The sequence below is a fragment of the Nesoenas mayeri genome (genome assembly GCF_963082525.1).
Source record: "Nesoenas mayeri genome assembly, chromosome: 1".
In the NCBI taxonomy this organism is placed as follows: Eukaryota; Metazoa; Chordata; class Aves; order Columbiformes; family Columbidae; genus Nesoenas; species Nesoenas mayeri.
The window spans coordinates 150,850,185-150,875,633 of record NC_137541.1 but is presented as its reverse complement, the minus strand read 5'-3'; the positions used below and the strand labels follow the sequence as shown (position 1 = coordinate 150,875,633).

The 25,449-nt window shown below is 42.8% G+C and overlaps 1 protein-coding gene across 1 annotated transcript; it reads right to left on the bottom strand.

Moving 5' to 3' along the window:
• Positions 1-1,445: 1,445 nt before the first annotated feature.
• Positions 1,446-22,702, bottom strand: ADPRHL1 (ADP-ribosylhydrolase like 1; the record flags this gene model as incomplete). Its single annotated transcript, XM_080341922.1, has 7 exons — positions 1,446-1,610; positions 2,440-2,572; positions 6,101-6,228; positions 9,314-9,454; positions 12,070-12,195; positions 18,489-18,653; positions 22,489-22,702. The coding sequence occupies 7 exons, from the start codon at positions 22,700-22,702 to the stop codon at positions 1,453-1,455; spliced, it is 1,065 nt and encodes a 354-aa protein (XP_080198048.1). The 3' UTR covers positions 1,446-1,452.
• Positions 22,703-25,449: the final 2,747 nt, after the last annotated feature.

Below are 25,449 nucleotides of genomic sequence, written 5' to 3'. Positions count from 1 at the left end.
TATGTATTTTTAGCTGTAATATCTTTTTAAAATGCAGTTCAGCAGCTGGAGAAAGATAGGAGAAACCAACACCACGTAGGAAATCACTCACAGTGGAAATTAGAAAGTGCTACATAGATCTCAGTTTCTGAAGTTCTGAGGTAAAATACAAGGTTAAACACCGGGGACAAATTTTGCGCTCACTTCTTCTGTGTCATTTCATTGAGGATTCCAGATTTGTGCCTGTGCTGCTGCAGGTGCATCAGAATCTCCTTCACCAAGGTATGCTGTTTACTTTGTCTGCTGTATGCAGCTTTTAACTGAATCATAGTTTGTTGGTGTTCTTGAAAAATAAAACAAAAATTTTTAAAAAAGAAAAGAAAATAAAAAGAAAAATGGAAAAAAAAAAAGAAAATTAAGAAAAAGGGGAAAAAAAGAAGTTGAAGAAGTTGAATAGGTGGGGCGAGGCAAAGAAAGGCAAGACAAGGAGAAAAAGGTTAAAAAGGGAAAAAATGTAAAGGAAAACAAGGTAAAAGGAAAGATGAACAAGGAAAAAGGTAAAGCAGTTGTTACCGTTTTCTTCCTGGGGTTTTTGTGGTGCTCAGACTTGTGAAATGTATCACAGCCTGACTGTTGACCTATTACAACTGCTTGAATACCTCAGCCAAAAATTCTGATACTGATACAGCAACATATAATCTGCCCAATCTAAAAATAAATAATGATGGTTAGAAAATAGTGTAAGATTAATTCATTTACAAATATTTCAGCCAGTTCTATTAACAAAAACCAACAAAAACACAAACAAAACCCAGCAACTTTTGTTATGAAGAATGATAAAAGAAATTTTAGATGCACTGATGCTTTGCTGTTCCTTGGGGGTATTTTTAGTGTTGGCTTTTCCTTTTTTGGAAGCTTCTAATGTAACAATACCTTGCACCACAGTGCTGATGCAGGGATCAGTGGTTCATTAAAAGCTAATCTGTGAGACATTAGGTTTACAAGTGTCACAGACACATTAGATTTGAGAACAAGGAGGAACAGCAGTGGTGAAAGGATTGTCAAATATACAGAGAATATCCCAATAAGTGGGTACTACCATTAGTTTTGCAGGAAAGCATTAGTTCTGAAAATTAATTTCATATTTGTAATTATTGGTCATAGCTGTTTAGAAAGTGGTATTATAGCAAGTTAGACTGAAATCAATCAAAAGAGGTTTTATTTTTTTCTTCCACTTGAGATTATCTGACTGGTTTAAGTAGCACTCTATACTCAGAAATCTCTACATCTGTAAAAAAACCCACAAAGACTGTAAATACCTAATCACTCTTGAATAATTCAGCTGTCTTCACTTGCACATGATCTACATACAGCCTTTCAGACTAACTCTCAGCTAATTCCTTTGCTACAGACGTCAGTTATCTACAGGGTTTGATATAGTCTTTATAGAAAGAGAAAATGGCAGAAGCCTCTTTACTTTTCCTCCATGGATAGTCGGTAAAGATTCTCGCCCAGGTACTCGAGCCTCTCCCGTTGTTCCAGGTCCTGGTACAAGCCTTTGGGGACCTTGCTTAGGCCGTAAACCAAGCCGTACAGGCAGCCAGCAATAGACCCAGTAGCCGCGCTTTCTCCTGCAAGTTTAAGCACAATTGCAATGGTCTCTTAGAGTCACCTGCACATACACAAACCAAAACCTGCTCTGCACAGAGGAGGAAATATTACACTGCCAATGGAGTGTGGTGGGGGAATGTTTGGTCAGTCCCAAATCTTGCACCACCCCATGCCCTGCCTCTGGAGGTGCCAAGTGAGGATGACTAGGGAGGAGGGTGACGCCAAGGCAAGGATGCAGCGACACCTCTGCAGCATGCACTCCTGGGCTAGAAACTTATTTGGTTTGGGGAAAATCCACTCCAACACAACCGCTGTTGCAAGCAGCTAGCCATTGCTAGGAAAAAAAGGAGGGAAAGGTGGTTGTAGCAGGGACTGCAAATGGCAAATGTCCTGGATTGGAGTGTGTACCTTCCTCACAGCACAGCATGGCGTGGCACATGCTTTAAACCACCTAGCCACAGTGAGTAGCATCGGTGCTCTGTGCAGTGATCGTGGGTTTGTGACTACCACAGTCTGCAGCAAAGGCTTGTCACCTGGCTCGATTTCACTATGTGCAGTTGGAAGGTTGCACTGCCAAAGGCACTGGCATTTTGACTGGGGAAGATCCCAGCCCTTTACTAAGTCATACTGAATTTTCTTTTCATGCACCTCTCAAAGCTGTGAGACTTACATGGAGCAACATTTGAAAAGCAGCATGAACGGCTTGTGTGCCGGCAGCTGCCACAAGAAGGGGGTTCAGGGGTAAAACCAGGGGTGCAGACATAAGGGGCAGCATGGCAGATTGGCCAACCAAGGGAGCTACCAGGCGGAAGGGCTCTCTTGGGGGTGGGAGGCACAGGGATCCCTCACCTCCGTGGAACATGGAGCGGTTGCAAAGCTCCGTCCAGTCCCCGCCGCAGCCCAGCAAGGCGTCATAGGCGATCATGGGGGCGTCATGACCTCGTCTTCCCCCCCGGCCTTCCGAGCTCCACCTCCTGTACGTCTGCAGGAGAGATGGTGACATCAGGGTAGGGCACTGGAACTGGGGACATGGGGACCATGGCTGCACCAGGGTGGCTTACCCCCTGCTAGCTGGAAATGGTTCACCTCGCAGGTAAAGGGCTGCAGCACTGCCTGCATCATTGCCCGCACCATTGCCCGCACCATTGCCTGCACTGCTGCCTGCGGCACAGGATGAGCTACCCCACCCTAGGTGACGCTTGAGGTGCAGGGATAAGCCCTCACCTCAGCTTAACGCACCACATACTTGGCAGGCCAAGAACGTGGCTTAATTTAAGCAAGCCAAGAATGCCAAAAAAGTAGATCAAGATAGATTCCAAGTTGACACTCCATAAATTCTTTACTATTTAAAATATCTATCTTGGTAAGGACTTACTTTTTCAGTCCTCTTCCTGCCTCTGGGAAATATTCTCAACCCTCTTTGTCATATATTTGCAAATGTTTCAATTAGCCAAGTGTTACATGTGGGGTGAAGAAGTTCTGACTCAGTAATTTCTGTAAGGGCTCAATTTCAGACAATGTTAATTCAAGCTCCCCTCTCTGACTTTTTGTTGCCAAACCCTTTCTCTCCTCTTCCACAAGCATTTATTGAACAAGAGGGAAAATAATTTGCAAATGTAAGAAACATTTCTTCCCCAGGAGAAGAAAGAAGAAAAAACTCCAAAGTCCATGGCTACATTTGCAAAGGAAAACTGGATTTTCTTTAGAGGAGGTACCTCCAGATCTCACGTTTTCCCACCCAAAATCCCCAAACGAACCAAATACTGATAAATTTATAGTAAAAAAATAACTTATTTTAAAGGAAACAGGCAGCTTCATTTCCTGCAGTTTAAGTTACATTGAATTGCTGCTGCGTGGCTGGCTCTTGGCTTCTGCAACATATATAAAGGGTTTGCATTTCTGCCTATTCACTTTCACGTCAGCCATTGCCTTACTTGGTTTTAGTTTATCTGCATATACATCAAACAAAGCAGAGTTGGACTATAGCTTCACTCTGCTGCTTTATTTATTTATTTTTTTTCCCCCAATCTAGAGAGTGTATTTGTGTCTTTCTGCTCTCCTTGGACACATGCAAGCTTTCCAGCCTTATTGCTGCATTTTGGATGCTGTGGAGCAGTACTGACATGTGTAGTACTACGAAAGGCAAGAGGACTAAGCATGGAGGTGCTATTCTGGGTACGCAGGCAGGCGGCTCAAGTGTCGCTTCATTTAGCCCTTAAGATCACTGGTGCTCTGCACACATCTGATGTCATCTTGCCTTGATGAAACCACTTTACACTAGGGATTGCTGTCCTTGGGACCGAGCCTGGGAGGACTTAACTGCACCAAGGCAGCACCTCTTGAAGTTTTTGAAAGCACAGCCTCCTTTCGACTCCTCTGCCTTGGTGCAGCCCCATGATGTGGCACCAGCCCAGCTGCCCTTGGGCGCAAGGGTGGTGAGGACAGGGAGCATGGACAGAGGTGACAACATGCACTCCTTTCTGCTGAAGGCACTGAGCTGCTGCCAAGCCCTAGAGGTAATTCACACGTCTCCTCCTTGCTGTAAACCACTGCAGTCAGTAGTTATAGCTGCCTCTGACTTCCTCACCCTCCGGGAACTGACCTGCTGCTGGTTAGCACTCCCTTTCTGTCCATTTTTTTCCCCTTTCTGGGTCCTTTCACAGTGCTCCATCTTAAGGGGATGAGATCCTTAGAGTCAAATCGGCCTGGATGACTTTTGTTTGGTTCCTCTCTCATTTTGACACACACCGTGTCCAGCACGGGGAAGTGAGCAAGGGGAGTGATTTGTTTGCAGAAGCAAGGCTGATCCTGAATGTGGACGAATATCTGCCTATTCACTGTCTATCTAAAATATTCCACATGCATATGATGATTTATCCTACATTGGCCCTTCTTCTGTCTTTTAACCCACATTTAAGTTTAAGCTCTATACCTGTTTATATAGAAAGCAGTATTTGCTTCTTAGCATTTTGAGAAGTAATTTCTTTTAGACAAGGAAACTGCCTCTGCAACATACTCAGATCAATCCAAGCCACATTTGAGGGCTTCACTTTCATGTCTCCTGCAGCTGGTACATGCCTGCAGAAAGGTGCACCTGGTAAGTAGGAACATGCATCCAGTGACCTGTTGGCAAGAGTGGTGCCAGACATCTTTGCTTTATTCATTGCCTCTAGAAAGTCAAATGGCTGTCCCTCCAGACACAGTGGCCAGCTAGTTTGGAGAGAGTGCAAAGGAAAACAGCCTCGGGATAAAGGTAGCCAGGATGGCTACCTTCTCCTCATCTATTCTTTCCATGGTTATAACCACGCTTGGCTTATAAGCAAATTAAGTCTCTCATCTTCTGTTCAGGCTGTGGTCTCTGGCTGGTGGTGGAGCTTGAGCATCAAACATTTTCCTTTCTTGTGCATCAAAATAAACAGCTCAATAGGTCAAACTAGCTGGTCTGGGCAATGAAGGTAGATTTTCTTTTAGCATTAGGAATTCATGCAGTTATCTCTTGAAATGATCATGGGGAAATACTGTTGACTTTGATCTCTCATAAACCTCTGCTAAGACTCCAGTAGAACTGGAAAGAACAAAAAAACAGCAACAAATTCATGGCACCGAATTAATAAAATAAAACTGGAAGGAGATCTTTATGCTGAGAGTGAGCCATTTCATATTATCCACAGTCAATCTATCTTCCATTGGCACCTTTCACTGCATAGATGAGCACCTAAAAATATACCAAGTGACTTCTCAGAATAGAAGTGTGCTTTAGTAGTCTGGAAAAAAGGGACTGATTTATGGCAAAAGGTGACAAGAACCACATACTTATTGCTTAGCTGCTAAGTGGAGAGCGTTGAGAGGTGCCAGCACATCTCAGAAAGCCATAAACACCAGGGAAGAAGACACGTTATTTCTCTGGAGTTAAGAAGATACAACCAGAAGTCATGAGGCAAAGGAAAGATCATGTATACTATAAAATAGTATCCCGTGGGACGTGGTGAAACAACATCTCTTGAGACACTTAAAACTAGCCTGAGCATAGCCTGCATTGGCAGAGAATTGCTTAGGATGGCTGTCATCCATTCAAAGGACCATAACCAAGTCCACCCTCTAGTACACTGGGGGATTTCTGTGAGAGTCGGGCCACAGCTCCATTAGGCTTCAATGAGAGCCCCTGGAGAGACATTTGCCTTTTCCACCTGGAAATAGCCGTGGCTTATACTTTGTACCTGCTCTGGGCATCAGCACATCTGAACATCATATCCACCTCTCTGCACCATTTCCTCCCAATTGCAGCAACCCCAGGGCTGGTGGCAAATGCATTTTTACTCTAACACATCCCAAGCCAAGATGGGAGTTGTTTTTTCTTTCTTGACTGTTTGGTGTTGGTTTTTTTTTGAGAAAACAAAAGACTTTTTGACTGCTCTGGCACTGGAAACACTTAAAAAATACTGGTGTGTCACTCTGAAAATATACCGCTCAGATCAGAGCCTTTCTGAGCATTTTCTGAAGCTGCAGTTACCTTTTCTCTCTCCTCTGCATCGTAGTTGTCTGGAAAGACAGGTTTATTCTGATTTTCCTCATTGATTTCTCTCTCTTCCAAATAAAACTGCCACTTGGCTTCGAAGTAAAACCAGTGCTCCTGATATTCTGAATGCAAAAGAAATTAATTATGTAGCACTTCATCTCTGCAACATTTTCAGTTCTACTTAAGAAATTCAAAAGAAAACTACAACATTGACTGGCCTGAAAAATCAAGTATTTCACAGTAACATACATTAAACAGGCATGTGTACTAACTATGCATTTTAACATGAAATGGGATGTCTAAATGGAAAAATAAGATGTGAAAAAGAAGAAAATATTTTCAGACTCTTGTGCTGTTTTATGATGTATTAAAATTATATTAAAATACATCAAAATGAGTTTTTTAGTGAACTTACTGAGGAACACTCCAAGGAAAAGATAAGAGATAGGAATCAACAAAAAGAAAAAAAAATCAATTATATACCAATTTTTATATCCCTTCATTCTGATTAAAGAATATCTAAAAATGCTTGCATGTCCTGGATACAAATTGCCTCCTACCTCAGTTACCAGTTTTTATTCACATAATTTCTCCAGTGTTTCTGTTCTCACAGCATTTCTGGGTGATTTTTCAGGAAAAGGCAGATACAAAAGACCAAGATTTCCATTTGCTTGTAATACATACGAAGTGTAGTAAAAGGGTTGAATAACACACACATCTGTTATCTGTGCCGGTGCAAATAAACCTTTTCAATAGCCATGAGTCTTTCTCCTTCTTCTGTCACTTTAGGAAGAGCATCCCTAATCATGTTTAACTTTGCACATGTCCATAGTCTTTTTAAATTCAGTTTATTTTTAAGCCAATGCTCTGGTTCAACCTTTTTATAAAGGCTTAAAAAGGCACATAAGTCATTACTGGCCTGTTAAACACACATGTGCATCCATCTGCAGAACTGAGGCCTGAGCAAAATCCCTGGGAAGCCGATGGGGTAAGGAGTCAGAAAGTGGTGAGATGGGACAGTATGCCATGGTGAACTAGCAATTCAATATGAGACTACCAGCATACAGTTTTTAAATAAAATTAAGCATTGCCACTTTTTCCCTGTTTCCATCCTGCTTGGTCACTCAGTTGTGTGCTGCAAGTGGCTGAGGAGCAAGAACACAACCAAACTGTTTCTCTGAAGAACGTGATCTGATTTTGCTTCTTTGCCTAAAGTGACCATCTTTGGCAATTAGGATCATTAAAGCAGTTCAAATCCATGTAAAAAAAATTCCAAGCTGCCCTCTAGGATCTGATACTTCCACAGGGTTGCTGGTTTCCCCCCTCCCAGACAGGGATGAGCTTTCCATCATGTGGCCCTCTACACCTGGGAATACGCAGCTGCCCTATTCCTGAGTCCATGCCCCAGTTTTGACTGATTACAAGGAAGGCATCAGTTAGAACCCGGAAAAGGGGGCAGTGTTTAGAAAAACAGAGTGAAAGTGCACTAACAGCCATCAGGCCAAGGAGAACATCTTGAGGAAATAAAGTCACACAAAGAAAAATTATTGTTAGTTTAAGTGAATTACCAACACCCACTTCTTCAGCTGTTTCCAAGGCTACTTTTGAAACTGCAGGTGACCTAACAGATTTCTTTCTCTGTGGTTTTTTTCCTGTATCCCCCTGACTATAGAACAAGAATGCCTCAAAAATGAATGTTTTCTATGTAGCACCTCAACAAGAAAGGAAGCGTGACTATTCCAATGCACAGGCTCAAAAACAAAGGGATCAAGTTACAGTTGCAGGAGATTTTGGTTGCATGGATGACCCGTAGTGTGTTCAGAAATCCCACGCCACCAGCCCTAGTGAGGCTTTGCCCCGTCCCTTAAGCTCAGCCTGAGATGATGGTCACATTCAGGTCCACAAGACTAACTGGCAAGTCATTTCCAGAATATCAGAGAGGGGTGCTGTGTCAAGCCCTCTGTGACTGAACACTGTGTTCATTATCCACGGGGGATAATGCAGCTAAAAAGGAGTTTTCTAAAACTGGAGGACTCTGTTTGGCAGGATTTCTTTGCAGTGCATCTCACCAGCCAAGGAGCTTAACTTTAATGCAAGAGACTTTTCCCACTACCAAAATAGGATGAAACTCAACAATATGGGCAGTAGCTGGAGAGCGTGCCTCAGGAGTCCAACACGCCGCATACCTCCACGTCGAGGGGTCTTGCTGGGGTGGAGTGACAGGGACCTGCTGCAAAGCCACTCCAAGAGGAGCTCACTCATGCTAATCCTGCACCTGCTCCTCATAGGTCTCGGCTAAAAAAATCCTGGCGTGCAATGAAGCGCAGATGAAGATGTGGGGTCTTTCAGAAAGGCTCCCCAGTGCTCCTTTCAGGTTTTAAAGTGGTAGGTTCACTTCCTGGGTAAATCTCCATTTCTGTGTACTCTTGAATAAAGATTTTCATTTAATTAAATCATTCTCAACAGCTGTCTCTTGAGATTAACAGAAAAGCATCTTTCCTTGATGTTTTAATGTAGGGATACTCATCTGTCCATGGCAGATCTCATCATTACAAATGCATCACTCCTTGGCAAGATACCTTTGCTCTGAAGATCACATACATTAGTAAAGTAGCAATGTCAAGTTCAGTAGTTGTGTTACGCTCAGTTGTCTTGAAACAAGGAGGCAACAGACCGTATCTTAAATATTTGTTCCGAAAAGCAACAAGTCAAATCTGAATTTGTGGTCAAAAGCTAACTCTTGGCCAGGAGGCATCTGCAGGTGAACTTTTCCTGGCAAAATGAGTGATGTCAGTGGGTTTTCTTATGGAAAATATTGGACTGTGCTAATTGATGGAAGAGAGATGAATAATTCATATCTCAGCAGTCAGTTTGCCTAATAACCTGCTAAATATAATTTCCTTCCTCTGCCCCCCACCCAGCAATCTTTGAAGCCTTCCTAAAAATGAAACTGTGCAGTAGAGTATTATCATTGCTATATCTTTGTATTTTTGCCACCAATATACCAGGCAACTAACAGATGGTAGATGAACAGGACACCACCTGCAAAGAGCTGACAATCTGAGCAAAGAAAGGAGGAAGACAACCTGTGGAGATGGGAGAGGGGAGGGAAGCAGCAAAATGGAGAGGCTAGGGAGTGACATTTATTCAGTGTCTTCCTAGCTGAAGAGATTTTTAAGAAAATAACTCTTGATTCAGACACGTTACCTGCCATGTGGCGAATGGTCTTCTTGCAGTATTCTTCAGCCATCGGCACAACCTTCATCATTTCTCTTCCCCATTGCGCAAGGGGTTTCCCTTGTATTGCGTACGCCACAAAGAGAGCTGTGCACAGGGACCCCAGAAAGCCTGGAATTCACAGATAGCAACAATTACTAATGTGCGGGCTGTGCTTGTACTATCCTTGTAATGTCCCTCGTAAAATCATTAGTGGAATGCCTCATGGTTGTCAGGTAGATTAATGAATGCACATAACCTATCTCTGCCTGTATGCGGGCTGACTCATGGCACATTGAGGTTTTTGGCTAATGCACAGTGCCCGTTGGTTTATGATTTATTTTTACGTAGAAGGAAGTTTCTGTTCTCAGTGATGTAACATGACAGAAATTGAGGTAGGGGTCAAAAATAAGCAAAATCCACTAATGTGATACTGAAGGTCTCCCAACTGAAGTCACATGAAATAATTTACTTGTACAAAGTGATTCAATTACAAGCTGTATCACCTTGCTTACAGAGTCATCCAGCCCAAGGGCTGTGCTTGCTAGATCTAACACTATTAATGGCTCATTTTACTCTAAGGGGACAAGTCCATACCTCGCTTGGACAATTTTTTTTCCCCTCTAAGGAGACAAACCCATGTCCCCTTGCAGGAAAGAAGCAACTGTCCAAGTAAGATGTGATGTCTGCCTGGCTATCTAGGTCTTCCACTTTGAATACGAATATCCTTAAGATGAACTTTCTGTTAACAGGCACTCAACGCTTCCGTGACATCAGGAACAGAAGGACTCCTTTCTCATATTGACTTGTGCTCTTGGCATTCTGTCAAAGGTAACAAGACCAACCCAGTGCAACATGCAAAAGAAGGTTAAGAAAACAACTCAGTCATTTAAATAGGCTCCAGGTGAACGAAGTATTGATGCATGTGCTTCTCTTGGTGCATGGGTTCAAAAGCGTTCACGCATGCATAGAGATGTGCATGAACTTTGTGCATGTTGCTGAAGATTAAACCAATTTACTTTAGCAGGTTACAAGTTCAGATGAGACAATTACTTATTCTCTCTGCCATAAGACCTGCAATACTGAGTCAGGCCAAAGGCACTTCTAACCCAAGATCCAATAGATACTTTTAGAAAGAATAAAACACCAGGTAGGCTCAGCTCAAATGGTCTCACTCAGACAGCGTGTAACCTGGCTGCCATAAAGATCCTTGAGTGTCACATTCAGCATGAATGTTTAGCAGGTGAAGCCAAGAGCCAGCAAGGGGAAGCAGGTGTTGAAGAGGGTGTTAGAAGCTGCAATGTGCCCAAAAGTTTTTAGGGGGGCTGGTGGTCTCTTCCTGCCTGCTCTCCAGGTAGCTCCTTCCCCCTGTTGCTATCGCCATCCTCCCCCTGCTCCCAGTAGCCCTCACATAGCCCCCCGCCCCTCATCGGGGCAGAAAGCAAGCCCCAGCTGGGGTTTCTGGCTCTGCAAATAATGCCAGTACAGAGTGAGCCTAATTGGTTTGGCTTCTCCGCTCCCCAGAGCTTCTGGACTAGCTTAGGGGCAATTTTAATTACTCAGCTTGATTGCTTTTAGCAGTGACAGGCCTTCTTATCCGCTTGCCTGATCCCTTTTGAACTCAGGCATATCTGCGGACTTTGCAGCTGCCTGTAGCAGTGAAGTCTGTGGCTTAACTATGCACAACAAGGGAAAGTATTTCCTTTGTCTGTTTGTTTCAGTCCTGACTCACATGTCAGTTGTGTTTTCCCCGTCTTTGATTTATGAGAATCACAAGTGACGTTTCCCTGGCACTTTTCAGGCTGGTAGTGACGCCTATGGTGGCCTTTCCACCCATCTTCTCCCCACCTCCCTGCGATGCCACTTCTCTCTTTTCCCAGCTGAAAACTCCTTCTGGATGTAATGTCTCCTTGTATGGAAGGCGTTTCATGTCTTGGATGCTCCTTGCTGCCATTTTCCAGCTCTAGTAAGTCCTTTCTGAGGTGAGAGACCCAGAACTGCAAGCAGTCTTATTGCTGCCAGCACACCAGGGACTTTATGTATTGGCTTAATGGTATTTTCTGTTTTGCTTTGAATTTTTTCCCTCTAATTTTATGCAATCCTAATAGCTTTTCTGTCTGCTTCAGAGCACTGCGCGTGTTGAACATGTCACCATTCATTATTGGTTTATTTATTGCTATTTAAAGCAGACAGAATGAACACATACTTACATAGCAGAAAACTATCAGAATGACAGACCTGAATATTCAAAACATTAAATCTACTTATTTATGTTTTGTTTAGAGAATGTTTCAGATTTTGTCCTAAAATATGTGGAGTTAGATTTTTTGGCTTGTTACCTTTACCTACAGTGATTGGGTATGACAGAAACTGTCAAGAGAAAAATGTTATTATCCCCTGAACCATAAATTTGCGTAATAACAGTGAGTCATCTAAATGTGGATCCTAAAATTTGATCAGGACAAATGACATGAGCATGCTTTGGACAAGACAGGTTGTGTTTAGTTATTGGGATTTTAGGAGGGAAAATTCGTATGCTTGCAGTTGCTGTTTGCAACCTCATGTAAGTAATTTATATGTGTATACACTATCCAAGCAAAATTCAAACCAGGGCCTTGAAATCTGCAAAGCAGAAGCAATTTAACCAAATGAATCCCCAGGAGCCATGTTAGTCCCCAGAGAAGTGAAAAGCAGCCTTAGGCACTTCAGGGTGCCGATACATCAGTGGATCTATCAGTGGACGTTACCTGTGGGATGGTTGTGAGTCATTCGTCCGCACTCAGTGCTCACTTCAATCAGCGACTCCAGCCTTTCTGGCTTCCAGTATCGCATCCCTAAACACATGGCTTTCGTGGCTGCTCCAAATCCAGAACCTGAAGTAAAAAGATAATGCCAAGCATTTAAAAGGAGACGAACGATACACAAATATGTTGATAAAATACGAAACGAGCACATTTTATTAATTCAACTCATGCGTGGGAGCTCCTCAGAGAATGAGAAATTAGCATGTAAAGTGAGTTACAAGTTTTGAAAGTTTCTTGCAAGGAATTTTGGTTCTATACAGTCATTCTGTTTCTGCAGGGATGTCCCAGAATTCTCAAGTGCTACAAAGAGCATTGTGGGTTCAGAAAGCAGTGTGCTCTTTTGTTCACAACACTTGTTTGATTCAAGCTCTCATGCCATCTTTACTCATTCTTGGCTAACACTGCTGTTTTCCCTGCTCCAGGTGCCAGCACTAGAAACAGAAGTTTGAGAAACAGATATATGTTTACTATGCCCTTATTTTAGTAGCCTTCATGATGAAAGTACACAATTAAAACACCTTGTATTAATATCATAGTTGATCTTATGATTTTAATGAATTTTTCATTCTAGAGATCCCTTCAGGTCATTTGCAAAACTGTTTCTGCTACATAGAAAAATAATGTGCGCAAAAAAGAAACTAAATAATACAGAGCCAAATCCGCCAAAGTTAAGCAATGTAGGAACTGAGGTTTTCTGTGCAACATGAAATAAGTTCTTGTGTGCACAGTCATTATGATACAGCCTGCGCTTACTGAGCTTGGTCTTGGAAATTTCTGCCTTGTGCAGCATGGAGTGTATTTCTTGAATAGCTAATTCAGTATTTCTTTTAATCCTCACCATTGCGTGCATAATTCCAGGTGTTCAACTTTTAAACACTTCATTGAATGGAGAGTTAAATTTACTAATGAGTTTTTCTGCAGTGCTTATCACAGTAATATCAGGATCCCACAGAAGTTTTAATGAGCTTATCTTCACAAGGCACCAGTGAGGTGATTATCTCCTCCTTGCAGCTGGTGAGCCAATGCCCAAAAAGGTATTAACTCATTGCAGGCACCCATCCTTACATGGGTAGGGTTCGATTTTTCAAAGTACTTGGCATTTTTCAGCACTGTCTTTGCTCAATCACACTTCCCAGTGACCTTGGGTTTAGCTGAGAGCAATCAACATTTCCGTACTTTGTCCCTGGAAGATAAGGGACATATTTATGCCACCTAATTTTAGCATCTGTGGAACCTGCATTAGGAGCACAGTCCCCTTGTCTTTCTCAGATAGAGGATGGAGAAAGGCTATACCTTCGTTAGCCTGTACGATGGCATAGTAGGAACAATTCATGAGCCAGAGTAAATTGGAGCAGCAGATGCCAAGGTCTTTTAGTTACTTACCTTCAGAGGAGCTCTCTGCAGCTCCCCTGAACTGTGTCCCTGTGGCTGGAGGCACCAGGGGCTCTCCTGGAGCACTGGTTGCCATTTAGTGTCATCCCAGGTGGCTCCAGGTCAGGTATACTGAGATCATGTGTGTGAACAAAGTGTGTGTGGAGTGACAAGAAGATTTGCTTCAAAAGTACTTCCCCAGACAAAATGTATCACTAACATAAGCCACCCATTGGCATATCCAGGTGTAATACAGGCCAATCTGGATTTTTCACCTGAGAGAGGAACTCTTCATCCCCCTGGGGAGCAGCTATCCTGAGTGAGCACCCTGGTTAAGTAGTCTAATTAGATTAGCTGAAGACATTTCTTCCCTTCCTCCTCAAAGTCCAATGTGCAAATTTTGCATGTAATAACTCTTTCAGTGGTTTTAACCAGCAAGGGCAATCTAAAAAGGGCCAAACATCTGATAAATGTGACATGAAAGGCTTTGCAAAATACCATTTTATTCCTTGCAAGCTCAGAGCTTGGTTCCTCCTTGCTAGCCTTCTTGATAGCAGTGAAAGAGACCCTTTCCAGGACACTTTTGGCTGTTGCTCCTGATAAAAAGGCAAGACACTTGTCCTGCAAATGTTGCATATGCTCCTGTATCTCATTTATGCTGCAGATGTAGTGTCTAGTTATTAAGGAGTCAAGGGCAGATAACACTGTCTCCCTATCCCACAAATCACATAGAAACCACAAGAAAGAGTCAGTCTTCCAGAGCACCAGTCAGCTTAACTGGGAGAACGTATCTTCTCCTGCATGCAAGACCAGACTTGTCATTAAACCATCTGCTGCCATAGAGCAGCAGATGAGAGTCTTCTTCACTCTGCAGTCCTGGTTCTTCCAAAGGACACAATCCATGCTGGTTACCCAAGAGAGAAAGGTGTTGCGCTACACAGAGCCGTTAATTATATCTTAATATATACACAGTGGAGGATGCAATACAGTGATCTGATTGCTGGTCTGAAAGTGCTTGCCTTTCAAATTGTGTTCCTCCAGTCCAGGAAGTTATATTAAAATCTTCTGCAGAATTAGGCAAGCAAACTCAGTAACAAAAAGTCCATCTCACGGGGTAACATTAAGCTTAGACAGGGCTTCAGATAGTTCCAAGCTGTTAGCTCTCATGTCTTAGTATCTACCATTTGAATCAATGAAGGGACAGCAAGACCAGTCCAAGCAAGGGTGAGATGTGTAAGAACATAAGGACTGTCCTCCGTGATCAAACCGAAGGTGAACCTAACTTACCACGTCTGATAGTGGCCAATGGAGAGAATACTTAAGAAAGAGTAAACGAAAGGGTCAATGATGCTACCTCTTTGTACTAACTAAGCTGCTGACAGTTCATCTCCCTGATCCAGGAGGCAGCTGACTATTCATCTTTCTGCTTAATAATCACTGAAGGATTTCCCTTCAGTGAACTTGCCCAGCTATTATTTGAATTCACATGAACCATAGCATCTGCGAACTGACATTGGAAAATATAATAGTTGTGCAGCTTAATTAGGTGTTGTGTGAATAAGTCCTTTCTTTTGCTCGCTTTGCACCTGTGACCTGACGGTTTCATTTGGAGTCCCTAGTTCCTATGCTGGAGGAGACAGTGACTTTTCTCTGTCCCTGTTCATGTTCTCCAAGTTATCTATGACTTTACAGTTCTCTGTTGTACTATCTCAGACAGCATGGCCTATGGAAGCAGTTTTTTAACTAATTCAACCATCCTTCCTCATATCCTTCCTAGTTCTCTTACACCCTTTTTGGGGGAGGAAGGGACCAGGTTATATACAGTAAACAAGAAAGAGCAACTGTGGATTTATAGTGATGCAAACACCTTCTGTGTTCTGTTCTCTGTTCCTTTTCTAGTAATTTCCAATAGTTTGTTTACTTTCTGGCTTTTACTGAGCACAGATGTGATGCCATTGTAGAAATAGTATAGCTCCATAATCACTTGCCTGAATGGTAACAGAATCAGCAATGGCAACGATGTATATGAAATTAGGTTTTTCCTTCCCTGCATATGACTTTTCATTTATCTGCATTGCTTTTGGTTCTGCTACAGTGTCACACAGTTATTCATCATTGTGAGCACCTTCCATAACTCTGCACCATACGATCTTTGCTGATCCACTATGCACTTGCATTTCCTGATAGTCTGTTGACATATTGACCAACAGAGGTCAGGTACCTACTTCTCTATGGAGGAGACAGACTGCAATCTTCTGCTCTTCATTTTCTGTCTTTTAACCAGTTATCTATCCTCAGGAAAACTTTTCCATCATCCTGTAGTAACTGAGTGCCTCATCACTTAGTGCCTTTGGTGAGAGACCTTGGGTGTCTTTTGGAAATCCTAACAGACCATCTTCACAGTGTGTCCTTTTTCCTCCCATGTCTTGGCTACTTAGTGAGCTTTCTAATAGATTTCTGAGGTGACTTCTCTTCACAAGAGCTGTGTTGATACTTTCTTATTACATTTTTTTTCATCCATGCACTGCATTATTCTCTTTTAGTATGTAATACCTCAGTGTGCTTTTTGTCACTCTGTATCTGTAGAATAATGAAGATCAGCTTAAAAGCTGCTAAGCCCTGAAGAGGATGTGTCTTTTGTGACTACAAACTGTTCCACATGAGAACTTAGAGCCTGGCCTCTTTATCTCCCATCCTTTTGCAGCTTATCCTTCTCTTCATTTTTGCTGCCCAGCTTTCTGCATTTAACTCATACTTTTTCCTCATCCTTCACTACCGATGCCACCAGCAGAAAGACATTGTTCTCCAGTGCTACTAGGAAGCCCAGCAGCTGCTCCAGTAGCTGCAAATAAAGATCTGCTTGGATGTTGCATCCTCAGCCTGAAATACATGAGATGCAGATAGAGGCAAGCTGCCATCTGACTGAACTTTCTCAGTGGCTCCAAAGGCACATCTCTGGTCCAAGGGGTACCACCTTACTCAGATTTTGGTTCTGGCTCTCAAACATTAGCAACTCTTCTGAACAGTTTGAGTTTTTGTCAATGGAACAAAACACTCCTACCACATCTCAGGAACAATGGACTCATCTGCATCAAAACTTTAAACAAATGCTGGCAGACAAGCAGAAGCAAACACTCAATGGTGAAAACTTCATCCTCGATCTTACCAATGTAATAAATTGGAAATGAGCTCTTAAAATGGAAGGCGTTAGACACCCTTGGGCAGGTGTTCTGGCAGTCACAGGAGTCTCACCAGACTAACATAATTCGGGTACCTCTGCAATGACTGTGGCAATAAGTACGACACGAAGTGGCAAAGAGACACACAGGGCACTTCGACTTAAGAACTCAGTGTTCTTATTGCACCCATAAGAATTTGAGCAGAGGAGTATCATACAAGCAATGCAAAATTACCTAATCTTTAACTTGCCCATGAAGGCCAGTACATGAATTCTTACTGGAAAAGAGATAAGATAGAACAAGCGCAGGAAAACATCATTTTGATTCCAGCCCATCCAAAATATCAGCCAACTGCTAAGCGTACAATGACTGCGGAATATTTTTGCCTTGAGAAGAAATTTGTGAAAATTCAATTAAAAAGTTAATTATGTCCACAACAGTGCTAGATCTGTCCCACAGATGGCTGAACATCTCCACCTCGGGTCACTGGTTCTTTTGCTCTCAGGGTGAAAAACAGGCTTCTTGAGATGTTCAGAATCATATTTGTCAGACCAGATAGAGAAGGTGGGCTTTAGCTTCCAGGTCTCAGGGCAGAAATTAATTTTAGATCCTTCTGGCCCAGAGTATCCCAAAAGCAAATAGTTTGTTATGGAAAGCTGAAGAGAAGGAAGGCCAAAAGGATAGATGTAACTCCAACAACACTGGGGCAGGGAACAGCCATGCTCCACTGTAGAAGGTGTTGAGAGCTGCTCAGGGCCAGCAGCAACTCCTACAATTACTTTGACCAAATTTTACTCACCGTCAGTCAGAAAACATATGACAACTTTCAAATGGGCACTTTCTCAGATCTGCTTGGCGGGGTGAGCAGAATAAACGGGGAGAGGATCCTTTTCTCTCCCAGCAGCTGTTGTGAGGAGTAAGGGGCTGAGTGAGGGATGCTTTTTGTGTCAGAGAAAGCTGCCTGCAGAGACCCAGAAATAGCCATGGCTTTGTGCCACCAGCTCTTTGACACGACATTGCATCAATATGCAATGCTGTTGAGCGGTGCCGATATGTACTGCAGTGGTAGAGCATCACACCAACACAGCGCAATGTCTGTGTGAGCTGCCATCCTCTTGCGGATGCCTAGGTCTGCCTCCCTGGTGATGTAATGTCTCTACAGGCTTTCCAGATTAAGTGCACTGTATGGGTATGGGTTTAAGTGTACGTGTGTGCACATAGCTGCACACATGCTATTTAACTTGAAGTAGAAATTCAGTTCACTGTGAAATGAAATTATCATAAAGAGAAAGAGACAGTCATGGGGAGGGATAGAGGGCTGTGAATATTAGGGATTATTGGAAAAACACTCATAGTTGTTAGCAAGGCATTCACCTGGGAAAAAATCTCTGCTTTCCCTCCAGTGAACACAGCAGTGCACAGAACATTTCACAGGCTCAGCTTTTTGTTTCAGATCTGCCATTGCTGAAAAGACCCAAGACTACAAACATCTAAATGAGAAACAGCAGAAAATATTTCTTAAAATAACCATTAAATTCAAGGACAAAGATCTGGACCCAGAGGCACAGAGCCAAGGACAAAGTCTCTTTAAATAGATGTTAAAGAGGGAAGGGTTCTTTTACGAGAGGACATAGTGCCCTACAGAAGGAATTCCTGGCAGATCTCTTGCCATCCTCATGCAGACAGGGAAATGTTTCAGGGGTAGTAGCCTTTGATGTCAGCAGGGAAAAGGAAGCAATTTCCATATAGCCACAAATGCTGAAAGCATGCATTATTCAATCCAGGATCTATACATGGAAAGTGGTACTGTACCCTTTTCATTGAATGGTGTGTGCCAAGCGAGAAGGTAGTTGTCTGGTTTTAATTCCCTGCAGCCTTCAATGGTAGCAGGGTCTGGCCGCCTCCCCGGGAGCTTGTCAATAGCATCCACGTAGCGTTTTACCAGCTCCCGGTATAGGTCTTCTAAACACCAGTAATCTGCTCAGGGGAGGGAGGAGAATGATGCTGTGTGAAGGCAGAAGAGCAAGAGAGCACTGGAAACAAGCAAACGAGCTCACTATTCATTTAAGAAATGTTCCTATTTCCACTTCCAATACACCGACTTGTATTTCTGGTGCCACTGCCAACATGTTTTTATGCACTGTGAGAGCGGGCTGCAGGGAGAACAGTCTCTTCACTCTGTTCTCATATTTTCCCTTTTTCCTTTCCACTTTTAATTCCTTTCATCAAAAAGATGAAGGCATTCTGTTCTACAATAGTAACTGCTCGGGGTTGTTATTTAGGGTCTATGATGTGAAGTATTTGTAGAGGTGTTGAACTGGAAGGTGAGTGTGTTGCTGCCAGGGCACCAGGTGTGTGCTTGAAGCCAGCTGTGCCTGGCTTAGCCCATGTCTTTGCTGTCATTTGCAGACATTAATCAAAATTAAAACTGAAAGCCTGTCATTTTTTTTTTTTCAAATTACCACTGAGTCATTAAAAGGACATGTGCGTGATTAAAGCCAAAAAAAAAAATTAGTGACCTTTTAATCTGAATTTTATATTTATTTTGTCTACAATTTGTAGGTCTTTCATGCAGGGATCCCAATATCTTATGTCAGTAGTGCAACTAGAACACTGAGCTTTAATAAAATTATTATAAAGATCACTGAGTGTAGTAAAGCCCTAGACTCTGTAGATTTTCCATCAGATAAGTTTTGCTCTGGAATAAGTTCACTGACAACATCAATTTATTGATTATTTTTACCAAGACCTACAGTCTTGCCTGAGGAGGAACCTTCCCCTGTTAAACATACACAGATCTTTCAGCATAGCTGCTCCTCTTGGCTGTTGTGGCATGTTGTTGGGTTTGAAGAGCCTTGCCTTTGGCTCTTGCTGAGGAAAAGCTTCCTCTGGCTTCTATTACAGTTGTGTAATCAGTGGGAACTGAGGAGACCATTGGGATTTGTACATATTTATACTTTCTATGTACTTATAGAGACTCAATTTAATATTTGGTTAGATACACAGACTGAATGACATGGCAGGGGAAATTGTAAAAATATGTTCATTTTGTCAAATACGATGATTTCTGGAAATCCACAGAAGAGGTTTAATTTAAGAGGAAGTTTGGAGCCTGGTAAGCCAGAGCCACTCGAAAGGTGATGCAGACAGGCAAAGAAAGAAAATGCAGGTTAAAACCAAGATTCCCCTCCTTTCACGCTATCAGTTACACTGACCATCCCACATACAAGCCTAAAGGAACAAGATACTTTCAAGCTGCCAAGTCTTTCCAGATTTAGGAATCAGGTGTCAGTTTATCTGGATGGGAGCCAGGAACAGGATTTACTGCCTGGCATCTTCTGCAGAAGCCACGTCCCCACAGCCCTGTGGTCCAGCATCTATGGCCCGCCTGAGCCCACCACCGTTCGCACACCTGGAGCCGGGCTGCCATCTCAGCCATCAAGTCAATAGGACAGATTCCTCACCCTTATTGCTAGTTTGGGTTTTTTTTTTTAAGCCAGAGAGGAAAGGCTTTACTTGTTGCAGGGACAGTTCCACTGCTTTTGGTGATGCTGTTTTCATCCCTCCCTTATGGGGCAGATTCCTGCTGGAAGCAAGCTTTACATGTCTCCTCTGTCAAATCAGCCTTTCAGTCTGGGAGTGTCAGCTCAGTCTGCAGCAGTGCCCGCAGCCCCTGCTGCTTCTGGCCGTGGCCTTGCTGGGATGTACTCCATGCAGCCAGCAAAGCACTGGCCAAAATCATCTTCCAGGGTGAGAATTGCCTTGATCATTAACACAGGCCTCCACCTCATGCTTAGCTACTGTCACAGCCTCAGGCTGGCCAGTGATGTGACTTCATGGCAAGCCTAAGTCCTGGGCACGTCCAATCCAGCCTGCGAGCATCCCACAGGTACCTGCAGGTACACACCATGGGGATGCTGCCTGCAGCGTCTGGGCTGCCAGCAAGGTAAATGGGACACACTGGGAGTGGGGCTGTGAAGGACAGGAATATTTGTATTGCTTATTAATCCTCTTTTTAATTTGTTTTTTTTTTTTTGGGGGGAGGGCCTGGTAATGTTCCAGACGCCCAAAGTATTCTTTAAAATCTCAGCCCTATGGTAGCGAGGGCTCCCCGTTACATGAGAAATGTAGGTCCCCAGGGCTGTTGGCAGCTGCCTTCAGCCTCATGGACCCACGTTCAGGTTCTTTAGCTTCACCCTGCTGCTTTGGGTGATTTGACATGCAGGCTGGGCGATGAGCAAGCCCAGTGGCTTCTTTGCATCCTCCTTTCCAGGAGGAGAAACTGCTGTGGGCAGGAGCAGTTCTGTTTCTCTTATGGGAAGCAGACAGAAGGACTTGCTTTCCCCCATTCACCAGCATTACTATGAAATGAAGATTTCTTGCTAAAATTCCCCACACCATCTTGTTGCTTTCTCACCATCCTATAAAAGCAACTTATCTGATCAGGCCAAAGAAATGAGAGTGTAGGATAAACACAGCTGATGGGAATTAGAGCTCAGAATTTTTTTCTTTAGAGCCACACTGCTCCTGCTATATTTAAGAAATAAGATTTACTATTTTTCTGTTAGTCTATCTGGTTTGATTACCCAGAAGTTATGGTTTTAGAGAGTTCAATAAGCAAGTAACATATGATACGTATTTAATCATAGCCTATATTCAGAAATATGTTAGTCATCTCTTTTCTTGATAGGCTGACATCTTGCCCTTATCTTTAGTGTATTAGCTACCCCTTAAACCATTGGTTAGCTAATAGCCAAGCATGAAGTGTCTAACACACTCTTCAGCTGATCTCTACATACTAAATTTAGAGCAGATTGGAGGCAGGCAGATAAAGTGGTGAAACAGAAGCACAAGTGAAATTTCATTGACGTGAAGGATACTTAGCTACGTTGTGAGCTTCTGATGCTGTTAGTTATCCTATGTTACGCATTTTAAGAAAAATCAGGAATATTTTTGCAGATATTAAGAAAAAAACCCCACTATTTATTCTAAAGAGGCAAAGTATTGCTGAATGGTCACTGTCTTCTGGTGTATGTTTGATGACAATCTTGACAGTCTCAAAAAGCTCTAGTTCGATGGGTAGGGTGTTGCTACAAATATTGTCAGATCTTACGGAAGACTATTCCTACCTCAAGAAAAAAGGAATGTTCTTTCTCAAACTATTGTGATTTTAAAATACATATATTAATAAATTCCACTATTCTGATAGACCTGATTACAGACATAGTAGGTTAGAATATTTTTTGGACTAAAGACACAGAGTTTTCCTTGTAAAGCAAATTGTTCCTTTTCTGGCTGTGTAGGTATAACCCTTTGCCCAAGGGGCAGCGAAGAGGAGGCAGCATAGATGATTTTAGCCTGAGAGAGGTATTACGGTGACTCTGCTCCAACCTGGACTTCTAAACACAAACATGTTAGAAATGTGCTTTAAAGGGCTCTTGTCTTTTACAGAATTTCTAGTGGATATGTTATTCCCTGATGTATTCCAGCATACAGATAATCTACTTAGCAATTATTTTTGTTATGCTGGACATGCAGTATTTTAGTTTTCAAGCTTTAACCACCTGTATAAATCTATGGAAAACATAGAGAGAGCCCCTCCATACTCAAGAAATCAAAACTCCTCAGTTCATGTGATGCTTGCAAAGTTATGCTCATGGAGGAGACCTAGTGCACATTATAATTCACATAAGTAGCTTTTCTGACACACTTTCTCGTGACTTCCCCAGCACTCAAGCTTATTTTAAGAAAGGCAGCAGCTCAGCAGTTTTGTTCCTTCCCAGACTGCGTTCGCTAGTCCCGTCGTACCTACCTGTGATGACAGCCTCTGCTGTAGCCATGTGCATGAGCGTGTTGTCACTTACTGGCCACTTGTCGGGGGAGAGCACCAGGTTCTCAAGCCCTCCAATTTCCTTCAGCTCCTGCTGGATTTTTGCACCTAAAGCATTGTTTTCTCGGGAGAAATTACGGTAACCGAGAGCATCCCCTACCCCAGCCAGCACAAGAGCAGCCTTAAATTTATCCATCCCTGAGACGCTTTCTGCTTTCCTTTTGTCCAAGACAGCCACCGAATCTTGATCTTCCTTTGTTCCTTTGCCTTGGGCTCAGCTCACCCGACACTTTATATCAGCCATTGTGTCACACCGAGAGCGCTCTCTATAAGGCAAGGGTTTCCTTTTCTGGCTCTGCAGATGCCATCTCTTGTCCGGGACCCGGCGGAGAGGAAATATTTCATAACCCAGGGATTTTGCAGGGGCTTTGTTCAACGAAGCCGCATGAGCGGACCCACAAAGCAAAGTGCAAAAGCCTGATTTCTGCAAGCCAGCGTAAACCAAGCCAGGAAATCCTTAGCCCTACCCAGCGTAAGTAACTCTACACCCAGAAAAACAGATGCCTCCACAGGGGTGTTTATTTATTTAATCACCTGTAATTAATATATTTTCCTGTCTTTTTCTGGTACGCTGGACTCAGCCTCCCTTTCAGAGACCACTCGGGAAGAAAGTCTGTGATAAAAGGACCTTCCAAACTCCGTAAACACTAGAATGATGGGTTAGGCAGTAAGATATCTAGTCAAATGCAGACAACCTCTTGCATTTCTAATTATACCTTATGGCAATATTTCATCAAGAAATTTCTTACTCTGTTTCACGTGTTACAATATTTTGTTAATTCACTGCAGCCCTGAATAAACACTGAGCAAAATCAATCACACACCTCTTACTCCCTGGCACAGACTGACTTTTTCCTAGGACTGAGCTCAGGTGCAGCCTCCTTTTGGACTCTGGAAGGAAACTATTTTGAAAGAGGCATTTAAATGGCATTCTATGAGTCTAAGAAAATTCACTTATGAAGAAATCTCAGTAAGAACTGAGCTTTATTAATACCACCCTTTCAAATTTGATACTTGTGCCATTATGTCCTTCTTTCTCATACTGCATTTTTTAATGTGCTTCTGCCATGCAGTGCAAGAAGGGGCTCTGTAGTCTCACAGCTTTTAAAAGTTATTTTGCACAGAAGCTTTTCTCTGTGTAGGCTCAACATCTTCCTTCAAGAAATCTGCTGAGACTGACTCAGATTGTGTTTCCAAGTCATGCTGTCCTAAATTACTACTATTTACAGATAGAAATACAAAAGTGCATATGAACCTAGGTAGGTAAACAGAAAACTTTGATTAGCTTGACGGTAATTTTGATAAGAGATACCTGGGGAAAGATCTTTGTTTTTCTTTGATTTTTTTTTTTCCAGAAAGCAATACTGATTCCTATTTGGATGGAAAAAGCCAGCAGTGTCCTCATGTCACCCAGAGCAATAAGCAGATAAGCAGTTAATCATGGACTGAGTTACTGAGATGTGTAGAAATATTGCAGAACTTCACAAGAAACCTTAATGCAGTTTGAGAACACACATCTCTTTTATACATTATAAGAAATAAGGTACCGAAATAGTGAGAGTATCCTCAGTTAGTACACTGTTGCTTTAAAGATCAGGGCTTGGGTAACAGAAGTGTTGAGTGTTAAGAAGAGGACACCGAGAGTGTGTCTTCTTAGCTGGGAAGGAACAATTCTGAATCAAATAAAACAAAATAAAAAGGGCAATTATATCTTAGAATTATGTAGGGACCAGAGGAAATGCAAGACCAAGTATTCCACAGTGGGGCCATGGCCAGCCAGTTCTAGAGATGGCTCACCAGGAGCAGTGAGGACATCAGCCCCTCTGCCCTGCGTGGCTGTGGGAATAGGCATCACCTCCCACAAGTGGGGCATTTCGGCAATGTAGGAGTAATCTTGCAGTCACCCCTGCCCTGTCAGAGCCACCTCAGGTTCTGCGTGTCCCAAAGCGACCACTCAAAATGGAAAACGAAGGCCGGTGCAGTCTGCAGAAAACACACCAGACAGAAGCAATGCTGCTCCACTACAGGTCCATGCACTTTTCTGCAGCACCCACACCTTGCCTGTTTCCACAGAGCATTATGATTTGGAAGCACGTGGAAATTTGAACTTGCAAAGCAAGGATGGGAGAAACCACCTGCTGAGGCACCATGGAGAGCTGGTAAGGGCCTCATCGGATGGAAGGTTCCTTCCTGAAATCAGACAAAGCTATTCTTAGTTTTCCATTTATCTCCTTCTGAATGTGGATGGCAGTTGCACTGCCCTTTTGCCTCCTGTGGACTTTACCCTATTGCGTGCACCCTTGGCTGCTCGGAGCATAGCCCAAATTAGGAAATAAATCTTTGGCTATAATGAAAACCCAGAGGACATTTCAGAGTAGTTCTTTTATTCAATTCTGCAGAACAGAACATGCGACAAAGAATTTAGCTTTTATTTAATTTGTTAATTGCACATTATCTCCTTTTCATGTGGTACTTTTGGCTACTAGGAGCTTTCTGGGCAGAGGTAGGTTAGGCACACTGATATCTACCTGTACACTCCCAAAAGAGACGATTATTTGTAAAATATCACACACGAAAACACAGTAACTCCATTAAGATGGATAAGTATTCACTTGCCATACACATTCATGATAGGAAAAGAATAATAATAAAAAAAAAAAAAGCAGAGCTGGCAGAAGAATGTTTGATAAATGTTAAATGAGATAAAAATGCAGCTTTGGTGTCCTCTTGTCGATGCACATATGACCGCTTTCATATGGGGAGAATCCAGAAAGAAAGGAAGGGGAAGGCAGGACAGAGAAAAGACTTATTTGTGTTGGCAACATGCTGTTTTTTTCAGCTCAACCACATTTGAAGCCCTATGTGAGAACATGAAAGCATGCC